General features: G+C 49.7%; 1 protein-coding gene across 1 annotated transcript; it reads left to right on the top strand.

Annotated features, from left to right (window-relative positions):
• The first annotated feature begins 2,325 nt into the window (after positions 1 to 2,325).
• On the top strand, positions 2,326 to 26,086 carry LOC134966978 (uncharacterized). Its single transcript, XM_063943984.1, has 5 exons — positions 2,326 to 2,359; positions 19,207 to 19,388; positions 21,150 to 21,278; positions 23,902 to 24,024; positions 25,817 to 26,086. The coding sequence occupies exons 1-5, from the start codon at positions 2,340 to 2,342 to the stop codon at positions 25,978 to 25,980; spliced, it is 618 nt and encodes a 205-aa protein (XP_063800054.1). The 5' UTR covers positions 2,326 to 2,339; the 3' UTR covers positions 25,981 to 26,086.

Here is a 26,086-nt window from a genome sequence, read left to right as displayed (position 1 = left end):
GATGATACAAGGGGTAGGTGATAGTGTGCTGAGAGACGACACAAAGGGGAGGTGATAGTGTGCTGAGAGATGATACAAGGGGTAGGTGATAGTGTGCTGAGAGACGACACAAGGGGGAGGTGATAGTGTGCTGAGAGACTATGCAGGGGGAGGTGATAGTGTGCTGAGAGATGACACAAGGGGGAGGTGATAGTGTGCTGAGAGATGACACAAGGGGGAGGTGATAGTGTGCTGAGAGACGACACAAGGGGGAGGTGATAGTGTGCTGAGAGACTATGCAGGGGGAGGTGATAGTGTGCTGAGAGATGACACAAGGGGGAGGTGATAGTGTGCTGAGAGATGACACAAGGGGGAGGTGATAGTGTGCTGAGAGACGACACAAGGGGGAGGTGATAGCGTGCTGAGAGACGACACAAGGGGTAGGTGATAGTGTGCTGAGACACGACACAAGGGGGAGGTGATAGTGTGCTGAGAGACGACACAAGGGGGAGGTGATAGTGTGCTGAGAGATGATACAAGGGGGAGGTGATAGTGTGCTGAGAGACGACACAAAGGGGAGGTGATAGTGTGCTGAGAGATGACACAAGGGGTAGGTGATAGTGTGCTGAGAGACGACACAAAGGGGAGTTGATAGTGTGCTGAGAGATGACACAAGGGGGAGGTGATAGTGTGCTGAGAGATGACACAAGGGGGAGGTGATAGTGTGCTGAGAGACGACACAAGGGGGAGGTGATAGCGTGCTGAGAGACGACACAAGGGGTAGGTGATAGTGTGCTGAGAGACGACACAAAGGGGAGTTGATAGTGTGCTGAGAGATGACACAAGGGGGAGGTGATAGTGTGCTGAGAGATGACACAAGGGGGAGGTGATAGTGTGCTGAGAGACGACACAAGGGGGAGGTGATAGCGTGCTGAGAGACGACACAAGGGGTAGGTGATAGTGTGCTGAGAGACGACACAAGGGGGAGGTGATAGTGTGCTGAGAGATGATACAAGGGGTAGGTGATAGTGTGCTGAGAGACGACACAAAGGGGAGGTGATAGTGTGCTGAGAGATGATACAAGGGGTAGGTAATAGTGTGCTGAGAGACGACACAAGGGGTAGGTGATAGTGTGCTGAGAGACGACACAAGGGGTAGGTGATAGTGTGCTGAGAGGCGACACAAGGGGAAGGTGACAGTGTGCTGAGAGATGACGCAGGGGGTAGGTGATAGTCATGTTGGAATGCCCCATTTTCAGTGGCCACGCCCCTTCTCGTATGTGACCACGCCCATTTTTCAGTGCGCGCACATAATTTCTTAGGGGGTATATATATGTTATTATTTTATTTATTTATTTATTTTTATTTTTGGGGGGGGCGCCACTTTTCAGCTTACCCTGGGCTCCGAAAACCCTAGTTACGCCTCTGCTGTCAAAAAGAGCACCAAACCTTTGGGATTGGCCTGTTTGGTCTTATGACAGCCTTGTATATAAACCTTGCCATGTTCTGCTATGTTTTGTCACTTTTGTCATTATTTTGTGCATGCTGTTTCTGTACTTTGTAAGGCGCCATACAACGGATTGTAATAATAATATACTGTGACATCTAAATAAATACACAATATTAAAAAAGAAAGAAAAAAAAAAGATGGAACAAGAGGGAGAAAGGAGAAACAAAGGGGGGGGGGGGGTTCTGAAGAGAGAGAGAGGAGGAAATAAAGACAGCAGGAAAGGTAAGAATTGGGGGAGATGTACGAAGCCTTGGAGACTGATAAAGTAGAGAGAGATAAAGTACCAGCCAATCAGCTCCTGTCATGTTACAGGCTGTGATTGAAAAATGACAGGAGCCGGTTGGTTGGTACTTTATCTCTCTCCCCTTTATCTCTCCTAAAGGCTTGGTACATTTGCTCAAAAGAGAGAGAGAGAGAGAGAGAAACCCAGAGGCAGCACTGGGGACAACAGCCACTTGTTCTATACAATATACAAGCTCCACCAGTAAAGCAGAAATAAATATATATGTATATATATATATATACATATATATATACGTAGAGCAGACTATTAGAAAACACTAGATATATGAAACTGTTACAACTGCAGTAAGTCAATTGCAGTTAATTGATCATTATAGCACATATTACAGAATAATTTTGTAATACTTTAATCTGAATAAAGAGAGAAGTATTGGAATCGGGTAACCCTACCATGTATAACAGAGCCTCTTTCTTGTACACACCGCACTAATTCCTCAGTGGTGTAACTGTTACACCATCACAGCTGTGGGTGGGGAGTATTGCTGAAATATAACATCAAATGTTCCACTTTTGGTTCAATTCTAGAAACACTGGCGAAAGGGAACATCATGATCACGAATCAACCAAGGTATTGTAGCTGACACGATATACTGTTAGAGGGAGATGTACAGTATCAAAGCTTGGAGAGAGATAAAGTGGAAGGTGATAAAGTACCAGCCAATCAGCTCCTGCCAAGTTACAGGCTGTGTTTGAAAAGTGACAGTTAGGAGCTGATTGGTTGGCACTCTATCTCTCTCCAAGCTTTGATCTATCTCCCCCTATAGATCCACCCTGCTGCATAGACTGCAACCCTATTCATTTTACTTACAATGTTTTATCTGGGTGTAGAAATCTAGATTGTGGTCTTTCCCAAAAAGAAAACAACTTGCTTGGTACATCATAATTTAATGAATGAGTAGGAAACCTGCAATCAGACAAATGCTGCTCATTATTACAATGTGCCTACATTCTAAAGCTGTATCACATGTCCATAGACAGTTCTAAGCCTTACGCATTTCACCATGTAGTACATCGTCTCTCTGATTAGCACAGTACTACCGCGCTAGTTCTACCAGCTACTGCAATGCACGTCTTTTCTGCTTATTTTGTATATGTGGACAAATGCACTGTACTGGTCTGTATACAGTTGTGAGGGATGGTATATGGATCCCGACGCTTGGGATGCCGGCAATCAGAATATGCCAGCAGCATCTCGATGCTCAGGATCCCGACACCTAACTGGCAAGTATACTATCCCTAATTTCTTACCATCCCTCCCCGTAGCCTGACCCTAACCCCCCCCATCCTGCAGCCTAACCTTAACCATCCACGGTGGTGCCTAACCGCAACCCTCCCTCCCTGCAGTCTAACCTTAACCCTTCCCCTCCAGCATCCTAACCCTAACCCTCCAGCATCCTAACCCTACCCTTCCAGTGTACTAACCTTTCCCCTCCAGCATCCTAACCCTAACCCTACCCTTCCAGTATACTAACCTTTCCCCTCCAGCATCCTAACCCTAATCATACCCTTCCAGTTTACTAACCTTTCCCCTCCAGCATCCTAACCCTAACCCTCCAGCATCCTAACCCTAACCCTACCCTTCCAGTGTACTAACCTTTCCCCTCCAGCATCCTAACCCTAATCCTACCCTTCCAGTATACTAACCTTTCCCCTCCAGCATCCTAACCCTAATCATACCCTTCCAGTTTACTAACCTTTCCCCTCCAGCATCCTAACCCTAACCCTCCAGCATCCTAACCCTAACCCTACCCTTCCAGTATACTAACCTTTCCCCTCCAGCATCCTAAACCTAACCCTCCAGCATCCTAACCCTACCCTTCCAGTATACTAACCTTTCCCCTCCAGCATCCTAACCCTAACCCTCCAGCATCCTAACCCTAACCCTACCCTTCCAGTATACTAACCTTTCCCCTCCAGCATCCTAACCCTAATCCTACCCTTCCAGTATACTAACCTTTCCCCTCCAGCATCCTAACCCTAACCCTTCCCCCGCAGCCTAAACCTAATCCCCATTTGAGATCCCAGCGTTCGGAATACCAGCGCCACCATTGATTCATGTCGGGATCCCCGGGTTGGTATTCCGAGCAGTTTTTTCGGGATTCTGGCGTCAGTATTCCGACTGCCGGGATGCCCAACACCGGGATTCTGATCGGATCCCAGTTGTAATTCTCAGTATATGTTGCTATTCTATAGCAAGGATTCTCAACCCTAATCCTTAAACACCACTAACGTGTCATGTGTTGAGGATCTCTGTAATCCTGCACAGGGGAGTTAATCTATTTTGCTCGGTCACTAATTAATTATTATCCCTCCTGTTTCCACAAAACATGACCTCTTAGTGGTACTTGAGGATGTGGTTGAGAACCCCTGTCCTATAATGTGTATATAACACAAGCACAGTACAACTTCTACATAGGCTCCAACGTCTGTGCACAGTAACAATTAGACTTAAGTGACATTTCCACACAATGATTAAGGGGTTCTATTTATTAAAGCGGCAGAGGGCTGACCTGTTATCATGTCCTTGTGGTATCCGGACTCTGGGTCGACACTTTAAATAGGTCGACATGACCATTAGCTCGACGCGAGCAAGGTCGATGTGAGTTGTTGTTTTTTTAAATTCTTTTTTTTAAACTTTTTCATACTTTACGATCCACGTGGATTACGATTGGGAATGGTAACCTGTGCCGAGCGCAGCGGTAGTAGAGCGATGCACCTTGCGCGAGCCATGCGAGGGGACACGGTGCACTAATTGGGGTTCCCGGTCACTTTACGAAGATAACAACACCAAAAAAAACCCATGAAAAACTCATGTCGACCTTTTTTCATGTCGACCTAATGGCTGTGTTGACCTATTTCTAGTGTCGACCTAGCCACTGTCGACCAATAGGTGTCGACCTAATGGGCGTCAACCTAGACACTGTCGACGCTGAGTCCCCTACCCGTCCTTATCTATCAATAGTGTTACTGCTTCATTGTGCATATTTGTCATGAACGTTATTACCAGAAACAAAGCTTTATTATTGGAATTAGAGATGAGCGGATTTGGTTTTATTCAGATTTACTCGGTTCTCAAAACGGCATCTGATTGGCTATCCAAAACACATGACATCCGTGAGCCAATAAGATGCCGTTTTGAGAACCGAGTAAATCCGAGTAAAACCGAATCCGCTCATCTCTAATTGGAATACATTTTTATTTAAGCATTAACCTTTTATTTCATTTATTTGATTAAAAAAATAGCAGTTAGGAAGTTTATTAATGCAAGGGAAAAACAATGGCCCTCATTCCGAGTTGTTCGCTCGTTAGTTTTTTTCGCATCGGAGCGATTAGTTGAAAACTGCGCATGCGCAATGTTCGCAGTGCACCTGCGCCAAGTAAATTAGCACAAAAGTTTGGTATTTTACTCACGGCTTAACGAAGATTTTTCATCGTTCTGGTGATCGGAAGTGTGATTGACAGGAAGTGGGTGTTTCTGGGTGGAAACTGGCCGTTTTATGGGAGTGTGCGAAAAAACGCAGGCGTTTCGGGAAAAAACGCGGGAGTGGCTGGAGAAACGGGGGAGTGTATGGACGAACGCTGGATGTGTTTGTGACGTCAAACCAGGAACGAAACTGACTGAACTGATCGCAGTGGCAGAGTAAATCTCGAGCTACTCAGAAACTGCAAAGAAATTTCTATTCGCAATTCTGCTAATCTTTTCTTCGCAATTCTGCAAAGCTAAGATTCACTCCCAGAGGGCGGCGGCTTAGCGTGTGCATTTCTGCAAAAAGTAGCTAGCGAGCGAACAACTCGGAATGAGGGCCAATATCATGTAGATACATGTTACATTATCATATGATGTGGTTTACTGTATGTGACCTTCTGGGTTTGTTTATTATACTTTATTTTTGTTTTATTTACTGCACGTGACAGTGTTCTGACTGTTATTCTGGTACCTTGTACATATGTCCTTCCGCATCCTCTCAGAGGTGCACAAGAAAATATAATATTGGGGTACTGTGGTTAATGGTGTGCAGCCACACACCACCCATAACTGAACACCCCCTAAGTGTCTGTGAGTATGTAGCACCCTAATGTCAAGATCGCCCATGGAGAGTTTTCTACAACATTCAGCAAGTGGAAGAACTTGAAGGTTATTGGAGCGTTGGCACCAAACTAAAACTACTTTGTGCTGGGGGCGTGGCCTGGCTGTCTTGGAGAGTGGACGTGCTCTCCCCAGCTCCTGCACACTCAATATCCCTAATATCCCTCTCCTTCCCCCGACCTGCACCAGGCCGCCCCAGATTCTCTATTGTGACCCCCTGTACGTGTTTGCAGCTGCTGTGGGGGACCCGCGGAGGCGGGGAGTGCTTTTAAGCACTCCTGCGAATTGCGGCCTCCCCCTGGCCTGAAGCCCGGGGCTCGAGTTTGGAGCCGGGCCGAAGTGGCGAACCGGGGCCGTGATACTACCGGGCGCGGCTGCTTCTCTCCCGTCCCGCCTGTGTCCCCCCTTACCCACACCTGGATACTGGGGACTGCCCGGCCGGGGGACGTACCCTGGAGGCCGCAACACGAGCGGCGGCCGTCTCACCGGAGGTCGCGGGGGGCCGGGCGGCTGGCCCTGTAACCGGAGAGACCCAAGATTGACGGCGGAGGGCGGGATCCCTGGGGTATGTACCGCTCATTGCGGCCCCTGCCTCTGCCTTGCGACCTGCTCCTGGGCGCTGCGGAGGCTCCCGGCGCTTCCCGGAGGTTGAGGTCTACATCCCGATTCTAAGCCGGGGCCTCGATTTTGGCGGCGGCCCGCCCGGGACCTCCGGGCCCGACTCACACTCACGAGGGGCTCCCGCGGGCCTGGTGGATCCCTCCCTCCTCCGCACATACCTGCTGGCTGCCCTGGACCCCCTGGGTCCCCCAGACGCCGGGGACCCTCCTGAGGGGCTCTGGAATAGGGTTATCTTGCAGCTCCCTGTCTGCTACACCAGCGGCGGCCATTTTGCAGGCCCATCTCCTTCACTACCTGCAGGTTGCGACCCCCCCTGCCACAGCTCACTGGAGCACGCACTGTATCCCACTTGAAGGCCGCTGTTGACTGCAGACCTCTCTCACCCCTGCTATCCGGCCCCGATGCTGCCCCGGTCACTGGCTGGTCCGTGCCCGGGGCTCATCTCCGCGGTCCCTGAACGGGGGTGGTCCTACACAGAGCCCCGCCTCCTGCGATCTCTGTCTGCCTGCCTCCTCTTCGGGGCCATGTGGGCCCCCTGCTCTCCTGGGGCTCCCTGGACCTACCTCATCTGCCGGGCTCGGCTGACCACACCATGATGCCTCCTTAAGGCCCTCGCCTTACCTTCCCTGGTCCTGAGCCTCACTGCTGGAGCGCCACCTCTACTTCCCACCCTGTTACCCACCCCCTCCTCCATATGCTCACGATGCCCAGGGGTGGCAAAAAGTCACAGGGGTCCGACCTCACACCATTCCTTACCAAAAAAAACACCCCGGCCAAGAGCAGGCCTGATACTCCCGGACCCCCCCAGGGTCCCTCCGACTCGGAAACCGAAGATGACGATCTCACGCCACTCACCCGCAAGGACTTTCTCTCCCTCCTTAAGGAGATGCGGGACATTAAGACCTCAGTCCAGGCTCTCCACTCCCTGAAATCCGATATTGCCGACATCGGCTCCTGAACCGATCAACTTGAACGACGAGTGGAGGAGGTGGTGTCGTTCCAACAAACGGTCGAGACCGACTTCCATCAACTCCGCCAAGATGTTGCCCACTTGCGGGAGGAGCATGAGGACCAGGACAATAGGGCGAGGAGAAACAACCTGAGGATTCGGGGTGTCCCTGAGGAGGTCGAGGCGGCCCATCTTGACCTCTACCTCAAGCGCCTCTTTGCACACCTGTCGCCTGACACCCCTGAGGAACATCTCCTCCTGGATCGAGCGCATCGAGCCCTGCGACCTCGCTCTCAGGACTCCTCCCAGCCCAGGGATGTCATTCTCCGACTGCACTATTTCACTGCGAAGGAGGCTGTCATGAGGGAGGCCCGACGGCTGGGGTCTGTGACTTTCCAGAATACCCCTCTTCAGATTTTCCAGGACTTATCTCCGCTCACTCTGGGCAAACGCAGGGACTTCAAACCCGTTACTTCCCTGCTCTCCCGTCATAATGTTAAATACCGCTGGGGTTTCCCTTTTCGTATCCTGGTTTGGCACCAAGGGAAGCTCCTCACGGCCAGGGATCTATCCGAGGCTCAAACGCTGCTCAAACTTCCCACCCCTCCTCACCAACACACTCGCTGACCTGACCTCCTGGAACAGTCTTTTTATTTCGTGGCTGGGCAGGATCATAGCGGTTAAAATTACCATAATTCCCAAATGGCTCTATCTTTTCCAGACCCTCCCAGTGGCAGTCCCGGCCTTCTTTCTTCGTACTATCCAACGAGCCCTTGTGCATTTTATTTGGAATCACAGACCCCCCCACATTGCTGCCAATACCCTGAAAAGGCCAACCTCCGCGAGAGGTAGAGGCCTTCCTGATGTCAAACTTTACTACCTAGCCTCTCACCTATCCCATATTGTCACCTCTTATGCTCCTCCGGGATCGGTATCTTGGCTGGATATTGAGGCAGCCTTCATTGGTCTCCCGGACCTGACCCCCTTATGGCGTCTGCCCTCCACCTCCCGACCCCAACCTCTAAACTTCTCCCCACTATTAAATTCAACCTTAAAACTTGGGACTCCCTCTCCCTGAAGAAGGGTCTCACCACTACCCCCTCGCCCTTGACCCCCATCTGGCAGAACCCTATGTTTCCTCCTGGACTCTCAACTACGAGGTCCCGTTTATGGATAACGCTGGGCCTCAAATTCCCGATCAACTTTGCCGATCGGGGCCAATGGCTGTCCCTGCCTGACCTCCAACAAAAGACCCCTTCACAACCACTTAATCCCTTCCAATTCCTACAAATATGCCACTTTCTAGGCTCTCTCCCCTCCACCGCCTTACTTCGTGCCCTCACCCCCTTTGAAAGCTTGTGCATCAACTCTCATCTCTCCAAAGGCGTAATCTCCCAACGCTACTCTCTTTTACTAGACTCCTCCCTTCCCCCCTCCCGCCCCATGAGCTCGCATGGGAACGGGATCTCGGGCCCCCACCGGAAAGTGAAGATTGGGAGGACATGAGACTGAGGATTGCTAAATGCTCTATTGCCACTGCTTTTAAGGAAACGGCCTACAAAGTTTACTACCGTTGGTATTACACCCCCGACCGACTTAACAAATTCTTTCTGTCTTCCTCCCCTACTTGCTGGAGGAACTGCGGGGCTAGAGGCACTATGCTCCACATATGGTGGACCTGCCCGGCCATTGTGTCCTTCTGGGACCTAGTCCACTCCCTCCTCAATTCACTTTTGGAATCTCCTGTGCTGAAAGATCCTTGGATCTTCTTACTATGTTATCCTCCCCCGCTGCTCAATAAATTCTCCCAAAAGCTGGCCACACATATCCTAATGGCGGCAAAGTCGCTGATAGCTCTTAATTGAAAGAGCCCCTCCCCACCCTCCCTCCCATCCCTTAAAACTAAAATTTGGCACATTGCCTCAATGGAAAAGATTACATACTATCTCCACGACCGGGGCCACATTTTTGAGCAGGTCTGGGCCCCCTGGCTTGCTGCTGAACGCAGATTGCCGTCCCCCTCCTCTTGCTCCTAGCTTCCTCCGTAGACCCATGGGCACTGCCTACTATTTCTCCTTCCGACCTATCTCCTTCTTTTTTCTTCTCTCTTTCTTTATCCTCTTTCTTCCCTTTTTCTTGCCTGCTCTCGTCTCCTCCTTGACCCCCCTCTTCCCCTTTCTTCTGATCTTACTATTTCCAGGATACATACTATGCACAGATTGTTCCGTGGTTCTCTCCCCCCCCCCTGTCCCCCTTTCCCATCTCCCCTCCCCCTCCCCGAATTCTACGTTTGAAGGTTACTGTTCTTTCTACACTGACTAACCTTGTTGTTTACTTGAAAACTTGTGGTTTATACTGGACGCTGGCTCTGATGGCCAACTGTCCCATGTATTCATGTAATGTTTTCTTTCTGTGCTTAACCACGTATAAATAAAGAATTTAAAAAAAAAAAAAAACTACTTTGTGCTGGTAATTTAATTCCAGGTAGTCGAACATTTTAGTGCTTAAAATAAGAATTTACTCACCGGTAATTCTATTTCTCGTAGTCCGTAGTGGATGCTGGGAACTCCGTAAGGACCATGGGGAATAGCGGGCTCCGAAGGAGGCTGGGCACTCTAGAAAGATTTAGGACTACCTGGTGTGCACTGGCTCCTCCCACCATGACCCTCCTCCAAGCCTCAGTTAGGACACCGTGCCCGGACGAGCAGACATAATAAGGAAGGATTTAGAATCCCGGGTAAGACTCTTACCAGCCACACCAATCACACCGTACAACTCGTGATACTATATCCAGTTTGACAGTATGAAAACAACTGAGCCTCTCAACAGATGGCTCAACAATAACCCTTTTGTTAACAATAACTATATTTACAAGTATTGCAGACAATCCGCACTTGGGATGGGCGCCCAGCATCCACTACGGACTACGAGAAATAGAATTACCGGTGAGTAAATTCTTATTTTCTCTAACGTCCTAGTGGATGCTGGGAACTCCGTAAGGACCATGGGGATTATACCAAAGCTCCCAAACGGGCGGGAGAGTGCGGATGACTCTGTAGCACCGAATGAGAGAACTCCAGGTCCTCCTCAGCCAGGGTATCAAATTTGTAGAATTTTGCAAACGTGTTTGCCCCTGACCAAGTAGCTGCTCGGCAAAGTTGTAAAGCCGAGACCCCTCGGGCAGCCGCCCAAGATGAGCCCACCTTCCTTGTGGAATGGGCATTTACAGATTTTGGCTGTGGCATGCCTGCCACAGAATGTGCAAGCTGTATTGTACTACAAATCCAGCGAGCAATAGACTGCTTAGAAGCAGGAGCACCCAGCTTGTTGGGTGCATACAGGATAAACAGCGAGTCAGATTTTCTGACTCCAGCCGTCCTGGAAACATATATTTTCAGGGCCCTGACAACGTCTAGCAACTTGGAGTCCTCCAAGTCCTTAGTAGCCGCAGGCACCACAATAGGCTGGTTCAGGTGAAACGCTGACACCACCTTAGGGAGAAACTGGGGACGAGTCCTCAATTCTGCCCTATCCATATGGAAAATCAGATAAGGGCTTTTACATGATAAAGCCGCCAATTCTGACACTCGCCTGGCTGAAGCCAAGGCCAATAACATGACCACTTTCCACGTGAGATATTTCAGATCCACGGTTTTTAGTGGCTCAAACCAATGTGATTTTAAGAAACTCAACATCATGTTGAGATCCCAAGGTGCCACAGGAGGCACAAATGGGGGCTGAATATGCAGCACTCCTTTCACAAATGTCTGAACTTCAGGTACTGAAGCTAGTTCTTTTTGAAAGAAAATCGACAGAGCCGAGATCTGTACTTTAATGGAGCCTAGTTTTAGGCCCATATTCACTCCTGCTTGCAGGAAATGCAGAAATCGACATAGTTGAAATTCCTCTGTTGGGGCCTTTTTGGCCTCGCACCATGCAACATATTTCCGCCATATGCGGTGATAATGCTTTGCCGTAACATCTTTCCTGGCCTTAATAAGCGTAGGAATGACTTCTTCCAGAATACCCTTTTCCTTTAGGATCCGGTGTTCAACCGCCATGCCGTCAAACGCAGTCGCGGTAAGTCTTGGAACAGACAGGGTCCCTGTTGTAGCAGGTCCTGTCTGAGCGGTAGAGGCCACGGGTCCTCTGAGAGCATCTCTTGAAGTTCCGGGTACCACGCTCGTCTTGGCCAATCCGGAACCACGAGAATGGTGTTTACTCCTCGCTTTCTTATTATTCTCAATACCTTTGGTATGAGAGGCAGAGGAGGGAACACATAAACCGACTGGTACACCCACGGTGTCACTAGAGCGTCCACAGCTATCGCCAGAGGGTCCCTTGACCTGGCGCAATATCTTTTTAACTTTTTGTTGAGGCGGGACGCCATCATGTCCACCTGTGGTTTTTCCCAACGGTTTACCAGCATCTGGAAGACTTCTGGATGAAGTCCCCACTCTCCCGGGTGGAGGTCGTGTCTGCTGAGGAAGTCTGCTTCCCAGTTGTCCACTCCCGGAATGAACACTGCTGACAGTGCTAGTACATGATTCTCCGCCCATCTGAGAATTCTTGTGACTTCCGCCATCGCCACCCTGCTTCTTGTGCCGCCCTGTCGATTTACATGGGCGACTGCCGTGATGTTGTCTGACTGGATCAGCACCGGCTGGTGTAGGAGCAGGGATTTTGCTTGACTTAGGGCATTGTAGATGGCCCTTAATTCCAGAATATTTATGTGAAGGGAAGTCTCCTGACTCGACCATAGTCCTTGGAAGTTTCTTCCCTGTGTGACTGCCCCCCAGCCTCGAAGGCTGGCATCCGTGGTCACCAGGACCCAGTCCTGTATGCCGAACCTGCGGCCCTCTAGAAGATGGGCACTCTGCAGCCACCACAGTAGCGACACCCTGGTTCTTGGAGACAGGGTTATCAAGCGATGCATCTGAAGATGCGATCCGGACCACTGGTCCAACAGGTCCCACTGAAAGATTCTGGCATGGAACCTGCCGAAGGGAATTGCTTCGTAAGAAGCCACCATCTTTCCCAGGACCCGCGTGCAGCGATGCACTGATACCTGTTTTGGTTTCAGGAGGTCTCTGACTAGAGATGACAACTCCCTGGCTTTCTCCTCCGGGAGAAACACCTTTTTCTGGACTGTATCCAGAATCATACCCAGGAACAGTAGCCGTGTCGTCGGAACCAGCTGTGACTTTGGGATATTCAGAATCCAGCCGTGCTGGTGCAGCACCTCCTGAGATAGTGCTACTCCCACCAACAACTGTTCCTTGGACCTCGCTTTTATTAGGAGATCGTTCAAGTACGGGATAATTAAAACTCCCTTTCTTCGAAGGAGTATCATCATTTCCGCCATAACCTTGGTAAATACCCTCGGTGCCGTGGACAGTCCAAACGGCAGCGTCTGGAATTGGTAATGGCAATCCTGTACCACAAATCTGAGGTACTCCTGGTGAGGATGGTAAATGGGGACATGCAAGTAAGCATCCTTGATGTCCAGGGAGACCATGTAATCCCCCTCGTCCAGGCTTGCAATAACCGCCCTGAGCGATTCCATCTTGAACTTGAATTTCTTTATGTATGTGTTCAAGGATTTCAAATTTAGAATGGGTCTCACCGAACCGTCCGGTTTCGGTACCACAAATAGTGTGGAATAATAACCCCGGCCTTGTTGAAGTAGGGGTACCTTGATTATCACCTGCTGAGAATACAGCTTGTGAATTAGCGTTAGCACCGCCTCCCTGTCTGAGGGAGCAATTGGCAAGGCAGATTTTAGGAACCGGTGGGGTGGGGACGCCTCGAATTCCAGCTTGTACCCCTGAGATACTATTTGCAGGATCCAGGGATCCACCTGTGAGCGAACCCACTGATCGCTGAAATTTTTGAGGCGACCCCCCACCGTACCTGGCTCCGCCTGTGGAGCCCCACCGTCATGCGGCGGACTTGGAAGAAGAAGCGGGGGAGGACTTTTGCTCCTGGGAACCTGCTGTTTGTTGCAGCCTTTTTCCCCTACCTCTGCCTCTAGACAGAAAAGACCCGCTTTTTCCACGCCTGTTTTTCTGGGTCCGAAAGGACTGAACCTGATAAAACGGCGCCTTCTTAGGCTGTGAGGGGACATGGGGTAAAAATGCTGACTTCCCAGACGTTGCTGTGGAAACTAGGTCCGAGAGACCATCCCCAAATAATTCCTCACCCTTATAAGGCAACACTTCCATGTGCTTTTTAGAATCTGCATCTCCTGTCCACTGGCGAGTCCATAAGCCTCTCCTAGCAGAAATGGACAATGCACTTACTTTAGATGCCAGTCGGCAGATTTCCCTCTGTGCATCTCTCATATATAAGACTGAATCTTTTATATGGTCTATGGTTAACAGGATCGTGTCTCTGTCTAATGTGTCAATATTTTCTGACAGTTTATCTGACCAAGCAGCGGCAGCACTGCACATCCAAGCTGACGCAATAGCTGGCCTAAGTATAATGCCTGTGTGTGTATATACAGACTTCAGTATCGCCTCCTGCTTTCTATCAGCAGGTTCCTTGAGGGCGGCCGTATCCTGAGACGGTAGTGCCACCTTTTTAGACAAACGTGTGAGCGCTTTATCCACTCTAGGGGGTGTTTCCCAACGTGACCTATCCTCTGGCGGGAAAGGGAACGCCATTAGTACCTTCTTAGGAATTACCAATTTTTTATCAGGGAAAGCCCACGCTTCTTCACACACTTCATTTAATTCATCTGATGGGGGAAAAACTACGGGTAGTTTTTTCTCTCCAAACATAATACCCTTTTTAGTGGTACCAGTAGTTATATCAGAAATGTTTAACACCTCTTTCATTGCCTCAATCATACAGTGAATGGCCTTAGTGGGCATCAGGTTTGACTCATCGTCGTCGACACTGGCGTCAGTATCAGTGTCGACATCTGGGTCTGCTTGAGGTAGCGGGCGTTTTAAAGCCCCTGACGACCCATGCGACGCCTGGGCAGGCACGAGCTGAGAAGACGGCTGTCCCACATTTGGCATGTCGTCGATTTTCTTATATAGGGAGTCTATACGTGCACTCATTACTTTCCATAAGCCCATCCCAGAGCCGGCCTTAGGCATAGGCAAACTAGGCAAATGCCTAGGGCATTTGGTATGCTTAGGGGCACCAGCAGCTTCTGCTGATTAAAATGATATGCAGCATGCCTATATTCTGTGTGTATTCCTGGAAATCACTGTAATGTAGCATTTCATATGCAGATACAGCCGCAGTCGCACACAGTATATAGGCATGCTGCATATCATTTTAATCAGCAGAAGCTGCTTGTGCATCCTAGCCACATAGTAATGCAAATAAGAAGCATTTTCATAAAAAAAGGCGCCTGACGTTAGCAGAGCTGCCAGCTGACTCATGCCAGGCATCTCTTGCAGAACTAGCATCGGTGCTAGGGGGCACCAGCCAAAATCTTGCCTAGGGCATCATATTGGCTAGGGCCGGCTCTGGCCCATCCACTCAGGTGTCTGCCCCGCAGGGGGTGACATCCCTTCTAAAGGCATCTGCTCCGCCTCCACATCATTATCCTCATCAAACATGTCGACACAGCCGTACCGACACACCGCACACACACAAGGAATGCTCCAAATGAGGACAGGACCCACAAAATCCCTTTGGGGGGACAGAGTGAGAGTATGCCAGCACACACCAGAGCGCTATATAATGCAGGGACTAACTGAGTTATGTCCCTAATAGCTGCTTTTTATATTATATATGTAATGCGCCCAAATTTAGTGCCCCCCCTCTCTGTTTTTACCCTGTTCTGAAGTGTAGACTGCAGGGGAGAGCCAGGGAGCTTCCTTCCAGCGGATCTGTGAAGGAGAAATGGCGCCAGTGTGTCTGAGGGAGATAGCTCCGCCCCTTTTCCGCAGCCTATTCTCCCGCTTTTTTCTGGATTCTGGCAGGGGTATTTACCACATATATAGCCTCTAGGGCTATATATTGTGGTATTTTTGCCAGCCAAGGTGTTTTTATTGCAGCTCAGGGCGCCCCCCCCAAGCGCCCTGCACCCTCAGTGACCGGAGTGTGAAGTGTGCATGAGGAGCAATGGCGCACAGCTGCAGTGCTGTGCGCTACCTTGGTGAAGACTGATGTCTTCTGCCGCCGTTTTTCCGGACCTCTTCTTGCTTCTGGCTCTGTAAGGGGGACGGCGGCGCGGCTCCAGGACCGAACACCAAGGACTGGGCCTGCGGTCGATCCCTCTGGAGCTAATGGTGTCCAGTAGCCTAAGAAGCCCAATCCGGCTGCAAGCAGGCGAGTTCGCTTCTTCTCCCCTTAGTCCCTCGCTGCAGTGAGCCTGTTGCCAGCAGGTCTCACTGAAAATAAAAAACCTAAAACTATACTTTCTTTCTAAGGGCTCAGGAGAGCCCCTAGTGTGCATCCAACCTCGGCCGGGCACGAAATCTAACTGAGGCTTGGAGGAGGGTCATGGTGGGAGGAGCCAGTGCACACCAGGTAGTCCTAAATCTTTCTAGAGTGCCCAGCCTCCTTCGGAGCCCGCTATTCCCCATGGTCCTTACGGAGTTCCCAGCATCCACTAGGACGTTAGAGAAAGTAACTTTATTAACGACATAAAAATGACAGATGAGCAGTTTAGTTTTATTGAAAACCGAACACACCCGTACTCTGAGGGTTCTAGTTGAACCAAGTCCCGGATCAGGCCGCTTTGGGGTCGGATCTTGGATCTAAAAAACGATCTTGCGTATTATTGATGGCATGTAACTCCCTCCCTTGTGATTTAGGGTGCCATATCACGCTGGAAATTTACTGGAAATTAATGTTATTTATGTTAATAATATTGCAGGAACAACAAAAGGTCCAAAACGTGCACTTTTTTAGCTTTCTATCCATTTTACAGTATATAAATCCAGAACTGAAATAACACTAAAATATTTGAGGATCGTTTTGCCAGAACCAAACCAAAACCAAAACCAGGGGGTCCACGCAGATCTCTAATAAAATATTATTAATATTTTGATCAACAGATTTTAAGTGCACTTTACTTCAGTTTGATGGTGTTTAAAGCAGAGGCGGTGGGGCAGTGGCCAGGATGTAGCCGAGAAGAGTGGCAATGGCCAGGATGTAGCCGGGAAGAGTGGTGGAGGCCAGGATGTAGCCGGGAAGAGTGGCAGTGTCCAGGATGTAGCCGGTAAGAGTGGCAGTGGACAGGATGGCTGGGATGTAGCCGAGAAGAGTGGCGGTGGCAGGGATGTAGCCGGAAACAGTGGCAGTGGCCGGGATGTAGCCGGGAACAGTGGCAGTGGCCAGGATGTAGTCGGGTAGAGTGGCAGTGGCCAGAATGTAGCCGGGAAGAGTGGCGGTGGCCAGGATGTAGCCGGGAACAGTGGCAGTGGCCAGGATGTAGCCGAGAAGAGTGGCAGTGGCCAGGATGTAGCCGGGAACAGTGGCAGTGGCCAGGATGTAGTCGGGTAGAGTAGCAGTGGCCAGAATGTAGCCGGGAACAGTGGCGGTGGCCAGGATGGCTGGGATGTAGCCGAGAAGAGTGGCAGTGGCCAGGATGTAGCCAGGAACAGTGGCAGTGGCCATGATGTAGCCTAGAAGAGTGGTGGTGGCCGGGATGTAGCCAGGAAGAGTGGCAGTGGCCAGAATGTAGCCAGGAACAGTGGCAGTGGCCATGATGTAGCCTAGAAGAGTGGTGGTGGCAGGGATGTAGCCAGGAAGAGTGGCAGTGGCCAGAATGTAGCCGGGAAGAGTGTCGGTGGCCAGGATGGCTGGGATGTAGCCAAGAAGAGTGGCAGTGGCCAGGATGTAGCTGGAAACAGTGGCAGTGGCCATGATGTAGCCTAGAAGAGTGGTGGTGGCTGGGATGTAGCCAGGAAGAGTGGCAGTGGCCAGAATGTAGCCAGGAACAGTGGCAGTGGCCATGATGTAGCCTAGAAGAGTGGTGGTGGCAGGGATGTAGCCAGGAAGAGTGGCAGTGGCCAGAATATAGCCGGGAAGAGTGTCGGTGGCCAGGATGGCTGGGATGTAGCCAAGAAGAGTGGCAGTGGCCAGGATGTAGCTGGGAACAGTGGCAGTGGCCAGGATGTAGCCGAGAAAAGTGGCGGTGGCCAGGATGGCTGGAATGTAGCCGAGAAGAGTGCCGGTGGCAGGGATACAGAAGGGAAGCGTGGCGGTGGCTGGGATGTAGCCGGGAAGAGTGGCGGTGGCTGGGATGTAGCCGGGAAGAGTGGCGGTGACTGGGATGTAGCCGGAAAGAGTGGCGGTGGCCAGGATGTAGCCAAAAAGAGTTACGGGGGCTGCGATGTGGCCAGAAGAAGTGGTGGTGCCCGGGATGTAGCTGGGAAGAGCGGCGGTGGCCTGGATGTAGCCGGGAAGAGTAGTGGTGGCCAGGATGGCTGGAATGTAGCCGAGAATAGTTCTGGTGGCAGGGATATAGCCGGGAAGCGTGGCAGTGGCCAGGATGTAGCCTAGAAGAGTGGTGGTGGCCGGGATGTAGCTGGGAAGAGTGGCAGTGGCCAGGATGTAGCCGAGAAAAGTGCCGGTGGCCAGGATGGCTGGAATGTAGCCGAGAAGAGTGCCGGTGGCAGGGATATAGCTGGGAAGCGTGGTGGTGGCTGGGATGTAGCCGGGAAGAGTGGCGGTGACTAGGATGTAGCCAGAAAGAGTGGCGGTGGCCAGGATGTAGCCAAAAAGAGTGACGGGGGCTGGGATGTGGCCAGAAGAAGTGGTGGTGCCGGGATGTAGCTGGGAAGAGTAGCTGTGGCCTGGATGTAGTCGGTAAGAGTTGCGGTGGCCAGGATGTAGCTGGGAAGAGTGGCAGTAGCCGGGATGTAGTCGAGAAGAGTGGTGGTGGCCAGGATGTAGCCGGTAAGAGTTGCGGTGGCCAGGATGTAGTCGGGAAGAGTGGCAGTGGCCGGGATGTAGTCGGGAAGAGTGGCAGTGGCCGGGATGTAGTCGGGAAGAGTGGCGGTGGCCGGGATGTAGGACTTGCAGAAATTAGAAAGCCGTGACATTGGCCTGCAATCTTAAAAACTTAATTTGCATAAGTTTCAATAAAAATATAAAAATAGGGTTTCTTTTAAAACCTTTGACCAGCAGGATGCGTATAGGTAGAATTTGGCACATGAGTAACATGACAATGGAATAAAGGATTGCTAGCCCTACTTATGTTATAGCATACTGGCCTGCTGCCATGACACAGTAGGCCACTCCCATATGTGTCCATCAATCCAACAAACGCCCACTTTCAGTGAAGACACGCCCCTTTCCCGGGACTGCTGACAGGCATCCTATAGGATGATATCAGTCCGACCTGCTGCTTATTACATTAAGAAAATGGGGATCCTGATTTGAAATTGATTTCGATTTTTGAGTGTGATAAACAAAGTTACCCCGATGATTCCTGCAACAACATACCCACACTAATATATATAATATATATATATATATGGAAGTTGGTGTAGTCGGCACTCCCCAAATAAACAAGCAACTGCCCTGGTGCCCTCCTTTGTGGAGATATAGAGAAAGCAATGTCCTTATAGAGAGGGGTACAACCACTCCCAATAATAAAGGAACAGGCGGCACTCCAAGACCCTTGGAGTGCCGCCTGTTCCTTTATTATTTGGAGTGGTTGTACCCCTCTCTATAAGGACATTGCTTTCTCTCTCTCTCTCTCTCTCTCTCTCTCTCTCTCTCTCTCTCTATATATATATATATATATATATATATCAGTAAAAATTGTCTCTCTTTTCAGCACCACCTTGTCCTTGAAGTTGAGAGTGGCGGTGGCCGTCATGTTACTTGTTAGCACTCTATTCCTGCTGATCGCCATATCAACCAATCACTGGATTAATGCCAATGGAAGGGGTGACATTGAATTTGCCGGATTATGGAATATCTGCAACAGATTCATTTGTGAAGCTCACTCTGGAATGAGTAAGTGATTGTACCATTCTCTGATGCCCGTAGGCACATCTCAGCCCGTGCTGTTACTACCACTGAATATGCCCAATAATATGCCCATCAGTAAAGACCCAAAAGATGCCAACTAGTTTCCTGGGCAAGATGCTCAACAGTAACGGGCAGTTTAGCAATATTCATTAATTATATGGGCATCTATCTGTATTAGGGTGGGATGTCTCATACATACCGCCACCTATTGCATGTATAGCAGTGTTTATTATCGCCGTATGCCTGTACAATTATAATATTCTAGCAATGGACACCTCTTCCGATAACAACTGTGCTTTGCGTTGTGAGGATTTCCGCGTTTATGAACCAGGAGTCCTATTGTGCATATACGCCCATCAGCCAGCGTATGCGTGAGACCCTACTATAGCCAATAGTATGCTGATATCAATTGCCCCCTCAGCTGAGCACTGAGCACCTAATGGGGGTGGTCTTCAGTATGCCGAATGTCGGGATCCCGGCGCACAGTATACCGGCGCCGGGATCCCGACTCCCGGCATACCAACAAATATTTTCCCTCGTGGGGGTCCACGACCCCCCTGGAGGGAGAATAAATAGCATGGCATGGCGAGCGCAGCGAGCCCGCAAGGGGCTCATTTGCGCTCGCCACGCTGTCGGTATGCCGGCGGTCGGCCTCCCGGTGCCGGTATGCTGGTCGCCGGGAGCCCGGCCGCCGGCATACCATACTACAGCCCCTAATTCATTAGTGTTGGGATAGCGTATATAGGGGGGTTATTCAGTAAGGATTGCAAATTCTGGTTTATAACCTGGCTGTGAAGGTAGGAGACCTGCAACCATTTTTTAGTTCGGAGTGGCTGCATGCCCCAAAAACAGACGGCACGTGCCGCCACACCCCCCATTAGTTAAGCGCTACCCCTGCAATGCTCCGTTTCCACCTAGAAAACAGAGTGTTGCCGCCCTGCGAACGCCTCTGCCTGTCAATCAGGCAGAGGCGTTCGCAATTACTGCAGATCACCCGCATTATATGCGAGTGCATGCCCACGGGGGTCATTCGGAAAATGCGGAAAACCCCGGCTTCTATGGACTGCATCGGCTGCAGCCCACAGAAACTGGCTAGGGCTGCCTGAAAGGCAGGGAGTGGCTTCCTGTGGGTAAATCAGCGGTGCAAGTATGCGGGTACGCACGGGTATGGAGTACCCTTAAGAATTCGGCAGCGGGTACGCAGTACCACACATTTTGCCATTACCACAATTATAATGTGCCACAAAGCAACAAGACCATGGTGCTTGGTAGTATGACGGCTCCTCCCACTTTGTCAGGGTTACTGGGAGTGTCACAGTGGCTGTATTTTCCTGTTATAATGGAGGCATTACATATATTGTTATTAAATTGGGACATTACTATATATTTCTATTATATTGGAGGCATTACTAATACTATATATTTTTAGCCTTGCCTCCAGATTCCACCCCAAAAAGGGGCTGTCGTGTGGCCACTCCCACTAGCAGCATGTGACCACGCCCCCTCACAACACATGACCACGCTATTTTCGTCACTCAGTACCACTAAGAAAATATTTCTACTTTCACCACTGGGGTAAATCGAACCTTAAGTGCAAATGCAAAGTACTGCTTTACGGCTCTCATGACCGCACGGTTCCGCTCTGGCTGTTGGAAAAATTATGTTAAATAGTACGCAATGATTTTGCAGCAAAAATGTACTGAATTATGATGTATTATTATTTACTGTACATTCTCTCTCCCTCAGTATATGCCAAGGTCTTGCTGGTGTGTTCCTTTATCTTCGGTTTCTTTGGCTGCGCTGTAGTTGTACTGGGACTGTGGTTAAACGTTACGAATATGAAAAGAGCCGTAGGAAAAATGATAATAGTTATAGGTAAGTATCAACCCCCATTTTCCTTCCCACAGACACATCTGGATTTTCCATGTAATTTCAAGTAATTTTCATGCTTTGAATCCATAGGAGTGTATTTACTAAAGTGCAGGTTTTTAGAAGTGGGGATGTTGCCATAGCAACCAATCAGAGTCTACTTATTTATTTAGTACCTCCTAGAAGATAATTGCTAGAATCTGATTGGTTGCTATAGGCAACATCTCCACTTCCAGCTACAGTACCAGCCAATCAGCTCCTGTCTTTTTTCAGCCTGTGTTTGAAAAATGACAGTTAGAAGCTGATTGGTTGGTACTTTAACTCTTTCCACAGTTTGATACTCCCCCCCCCCCCCCCCCCCCCGAATCCTGAGTGATCGCGTGAGATAAGACTTACATCATCTTCAACCCACAGGCTAGTCCAAACCAACGGGTATAGTATGGTTTGCCGGCAGTCGGGGTCCCGGTGACCAGCATACCGGCGCCGGAATCCCGACCGCTGGCATACCGACAGCTGGACGAGCGCAAATGAGCCCATTGCGCCACGCTATCTATTCTACCTCCAGGGGAGTCGTGGACCCCCAAGAGGGAGAAAAGATGTCGGTATGCCGGCAGTCGGGATTCCGGCGCCGGTATGGTGCTTGCCGGGAGCCCGGCCGCCGGCAATCTGAAGACAACCCCAAACCAACAGCTAATTCAGTAATGCATCAACGAAAAGGACAATACAGAGGGAGGGGATCAGTTTTACACATTATCGGTTTACTACATTAGTGGAACCAGGGCAATTAGTAATATACAACTACATCAAAACAAAACCGCTTGTACTATATATACTGCGCGGGATTCCTACATTTATACATAGTTTTTTTCTGACACCAAATGCCAAAAGTAATAGTCCACGTTTTGCGGGTGCTGCCAACGCAATTCTGGCGGGATATTCCATAGATTTAAAGCAGGGGTGGGGAACCTTTTTTCTACCAAGCGCCATTTGGATATTTATAAAATCCTTCGGGGGCCATACAAAAATTATCAACTTAAAAATTAGCCTGCCCCAAGTAGATATGACCCCAGTAGTTATGCCCCAAGTCAGTAGTTATACCCCCAGTAGATATACCCCCAGTCAGTTGTTGCCTCAGTAGATATTCCCCCAGTACATATGCCCCCAGTCACTTGTTTTGCCCCATTATATATGCCCCCAGTAACTTGTTATGCCCCATTAAATATGCCCCATTATATATGCCCCCTAGTGGCGACGCCTACACATACACATTAAAAGAAAAAAAACAATACTCACCAGCCCCGCTCCTGCTTCTGGACCGTTGCCCCCCGCCTGGCCACCCACTCCTCAGAACTATGGGAGAGACATCATGACATGTCTCCCATAGCACCACACACTGCCAGAGCCGGATGCCGGAGCTCAGGAGTGAGCTCCTGCCTCCAGCTGCTGCTGAGGGGAAGAAGCCAGGCGCCCGCTAGTAACAAAATCTCAGCGAGCGCCCGGCATCTCGGTTAGGTGAGCCTGGCCGGGCCGGATCAAGTGGCTCTGCGGGCCTTATACGGCCCGCGGGCCTGAGGTTCCCCACCCCTGATTTAAAGTGACAATTAGTTTAAAGGCAAAACCAACCTGGTTTTCCCTTTAAACTAATTGCTGCGTTACAGTAATCTAATGGTTATCTTGCTGGAATCGCGCCAACTCCCGCAAATCGCAGACCATTACATGGTACAGAAATTCTAGGGGGACTGTTTTTTATAAAGTAATGGTGAGCCTACTCTCCTGGAACTGCCAGTTGGCTCTCGAAAATCGGGTGGCTCTCCCGGCCTTCCAGAAGGGTGTGCATGTCGCCCGGTTGGTCGCCACCACTTCCCCATGCCATTGTCCAAATCGGGCTGTCATGAGGCTGAATCGCGTCATCATAGCCCCACCCCCTGCCTCACAATACTCGAAATCTCGGCTTTGACTAGCTGGGGCTGGGCCACGATGACGTGATGACATCGTCCCCTGTTCTGTCCCCCCCCCCTCCCCCCATACATTGTCATTTACCTCCACCACGTTACCCACTGTGCCGACCTGGAGGGGCAGCTAGAATGTATATTGTATACATTTATATTTTTATACCAGGTACATTTACAGCAGGAGGGTGATGCCCTGAGTACAGCTGAGTACACACTAGGTAATCTATTGGCTGTACGAGCCAATGGCTGATATATTTCTAGGTAGGTCAGAGGGTGTATGCAAATGATTTGTCTGTGAACGGTGTCGGTCACATATATCGGCTCATCTGGCTGTGTGCCCGTACACTTGCTGCGGGGGCTGACATCACAGCTGGGCTTACATGGATCGGCTGCTATGCCGGCAAGATAGGGGGGTCCACCGTCAAGTCGTGATGTGGTGTATCCAGCCTAAGAAGCATTTGAGTAATAAGCTCACTACAATATGTGCCCAAACAATGCTGACTACTTTACAGCTCAATTGGACAGCGCCACTTTAGACTAATAAATGCTAATACGTATAGGCCTTTTATCCTGTTCTCACTATGCTAATAAATATTATTATTATTATTATATTTTGGGGAGGACATGCTGATTATCCTGAATAAGTTCACCTGCTATTTTGCTTCTCTTTCCATTAGCTATTCTTGAACTCGCTGGGATGATCTCCGCAACTGTTTTCCTCCTGATTGTCATATTCTTTAAGAGCGTCGCCTACGGTCTTGTCTTAGGCTGGATCGCTGCAGTTTTGTCTTTTGTTGCCAGTAAGTCTTCCTAGAAGTCTAAATACTGTAGGTCTTTTGTTTTAGGGTATGTTCCCACTGTGGGCCTAATTCAGACCCGAACGCAGCCGCGCGCCTGTACCTAGTGGCTGCATTCGAGTGGTCTGTGCGCTCGCACTGGCCGCAGTGCACGTGCGAGACCTTACACATTGCGGCCGCATCCATGAAGGGGTGGTGGTGTGGCATATAGGGGGCGAACGGGGCGCGTTGTGACCGTTTTCGGGGTGGCTGCGTGACGTCACACGCAGCCACTCTGATTTAAAAAATGGCGTCTGACTGCACTTCCAGGGGTCAACCTCAGTTCCGATGCGTCTGCAATTTAATTGTGTATACATCAGGAGGCGCCCTCACACATGTGAGGAGATAAACTCAGATCTGTGTATGCAGCAATCTGCATCCATCTCTGAATAACCCCCTGTGTGTGTTATATGTACACTTACCTACTCTCCCGGAAGTCGCAGGAGACTTATGAGTTTATGGGTAGTTCTCCGCACCCCAGAATAGAGGGTGTCCCTCCCGCATCCTGCCTGCTTCCTAGTGAAGCGGGCAAGATAGGTTGTTAATGCCGAAATTTGCAGGTCTGTATTAATGGGCGGGGCTAAAATGAAGCAATTTGCTGTCATTTTAGCCCCACCCCTTCCCAGAGGACATGTGATTGGTGGGATTTACCGTAACAGGGAGGGGCCTAATTACATCATAACCGGGCACCTGGAGAAGAGTATAAACAAGTCGCCAGTGAGTTGCAGACAGCGACTGAATGTTTAGATTTCGCTGCTAGATTTAAACTGACATCTCTCTTAGCTGCCTGCAGACTATTACACATACCCCTCTGTGTCAGAGTATTGTATATACAGATGTATCCTCCTCACACACCTTTACTCTAATCACGTCAAATAGCCCGTACCAAGGACATTGCAACTTAGTGGCAGCCAGCTCCTTTTTTCTTAAAACCAGAACCTTTAAAGAGACAACACTATATATTGCAGGTGTACACTGAGTAATGGGCTGGCAATACTTGTACTTATGTGTGTGACAAAGCCTGTGTTACAAAGGTTCTGACACGAGCGGCCGAAGCCATTCCACCGCCGCGTTTCACTATGATTAATCTGTGACTTTAATCACATTTAATCGCCAATTCCTTTGCGGCAAAAGTAGCAACCTAGCATCCCTGGAACACTGTGGGCGGATTTGTGTGTGGCTACCATGTGACTTAGACGCAATATCTAGCATAATGTACACCCATGGTCTACAAAAGATGCGCCCCCTAACAGGCACATTGGGGAATTTTTGCAGGTCTGCATGGGCCACATTTGCATGAACACACCCCCACTGAACTTGCGTGGCACCGCCCCTTCCCTCCCTTGCTCCCTCTCTTCACTGGTAAGTGTCAGCGGGTGTGTCTCTGCACAGAAGTATTTGCATGAACTCCTGCCATGCAGATGTGCTATGAATATATGATTCCACTTTGCATCAGCCCCTGATCCTTTATCTGTCAGGATGAAAAAAAAGTGTATTCAATCCAATCTCTGCTAGCTATGGTTTTGTTGAGCATTAAGGGGGGATATTCAATTGTTTGAAAAGTCAGTTGGGAGTCTGTTTTTTTCCTATCTAATAGACAGGAAAAAACACCCACCCAACCGACTTTTCAAACATTTGAATTCCCCCCTAAGAAGGGAGAATCACATTGAAGCAGGAGCCTGTCGCTCTAAATGAGGGGAAACCTGAGTGTACAGTACAATATATACTCCACAACTGACCCTCTTTGTCTCCCCAGGCTGTCTGAGCTATTATCATTCAAGAATAGAACCTGACGAAGACTTACCAACTCCACTGACAAAACCAGAGGGTGAGAATATTGACCCTCCGCCGCCTTACATGGTGGACCCCCTGCCAGGATACGTGTCGGAACCCCCGCCGAGCAGCATCATTGTGTCTTAAAAGGGATTCTATTGCTTAATGGCAAATGATATAAAAGTGCTATATTTAATATTAATAGATAACTGTAAATGATTCAAGACTATATTATAAAATGTTTTAAACTGTT

The sequence above is a fragment of the Pseudophryne corroboree genome, chromosome 10 (genome assembly GCF_028390025.1).
Source record: "Pseudophryne corroboree isolate aPseCor3 chromosome 10, aPseCor3.hap2, whole genome shotgun sequence".
Taxonomy (NCBI): domain Eukaryota; kingdom Metazoa; phylum Chordata; class Amphibia; order Anura; family Myobatrachidae; genus Pseudophryne; species Pseudophryne corroboree.
The sequence above is the reverse complement of the archived record's forward strand: the minus strand, read 5'-3'. Positions and strand labels throughout refer to the sequence as shown.

Coding starts and splice junctions, on each gene's coding strand:
- LOC134966978 (XM_063943984.1), top strand. CDS start 2,340: ATGATCACGAATCAACCAAG. Junction 19,389..21,149: donor TGAAGCTCACTCTGGAATGA/GTAAGTGATTGT, acceptor TCTCTCCCTCAG/TATATGCCAAGGTCTTGCTG. Junction 24,025..25,816: donor AGTTTTGTCTTTTGTTGCCA/GTAAGTCTTCCT, acceptor TTGTCTCCCCAG/GCTGTCTGAGCTATTATCAT.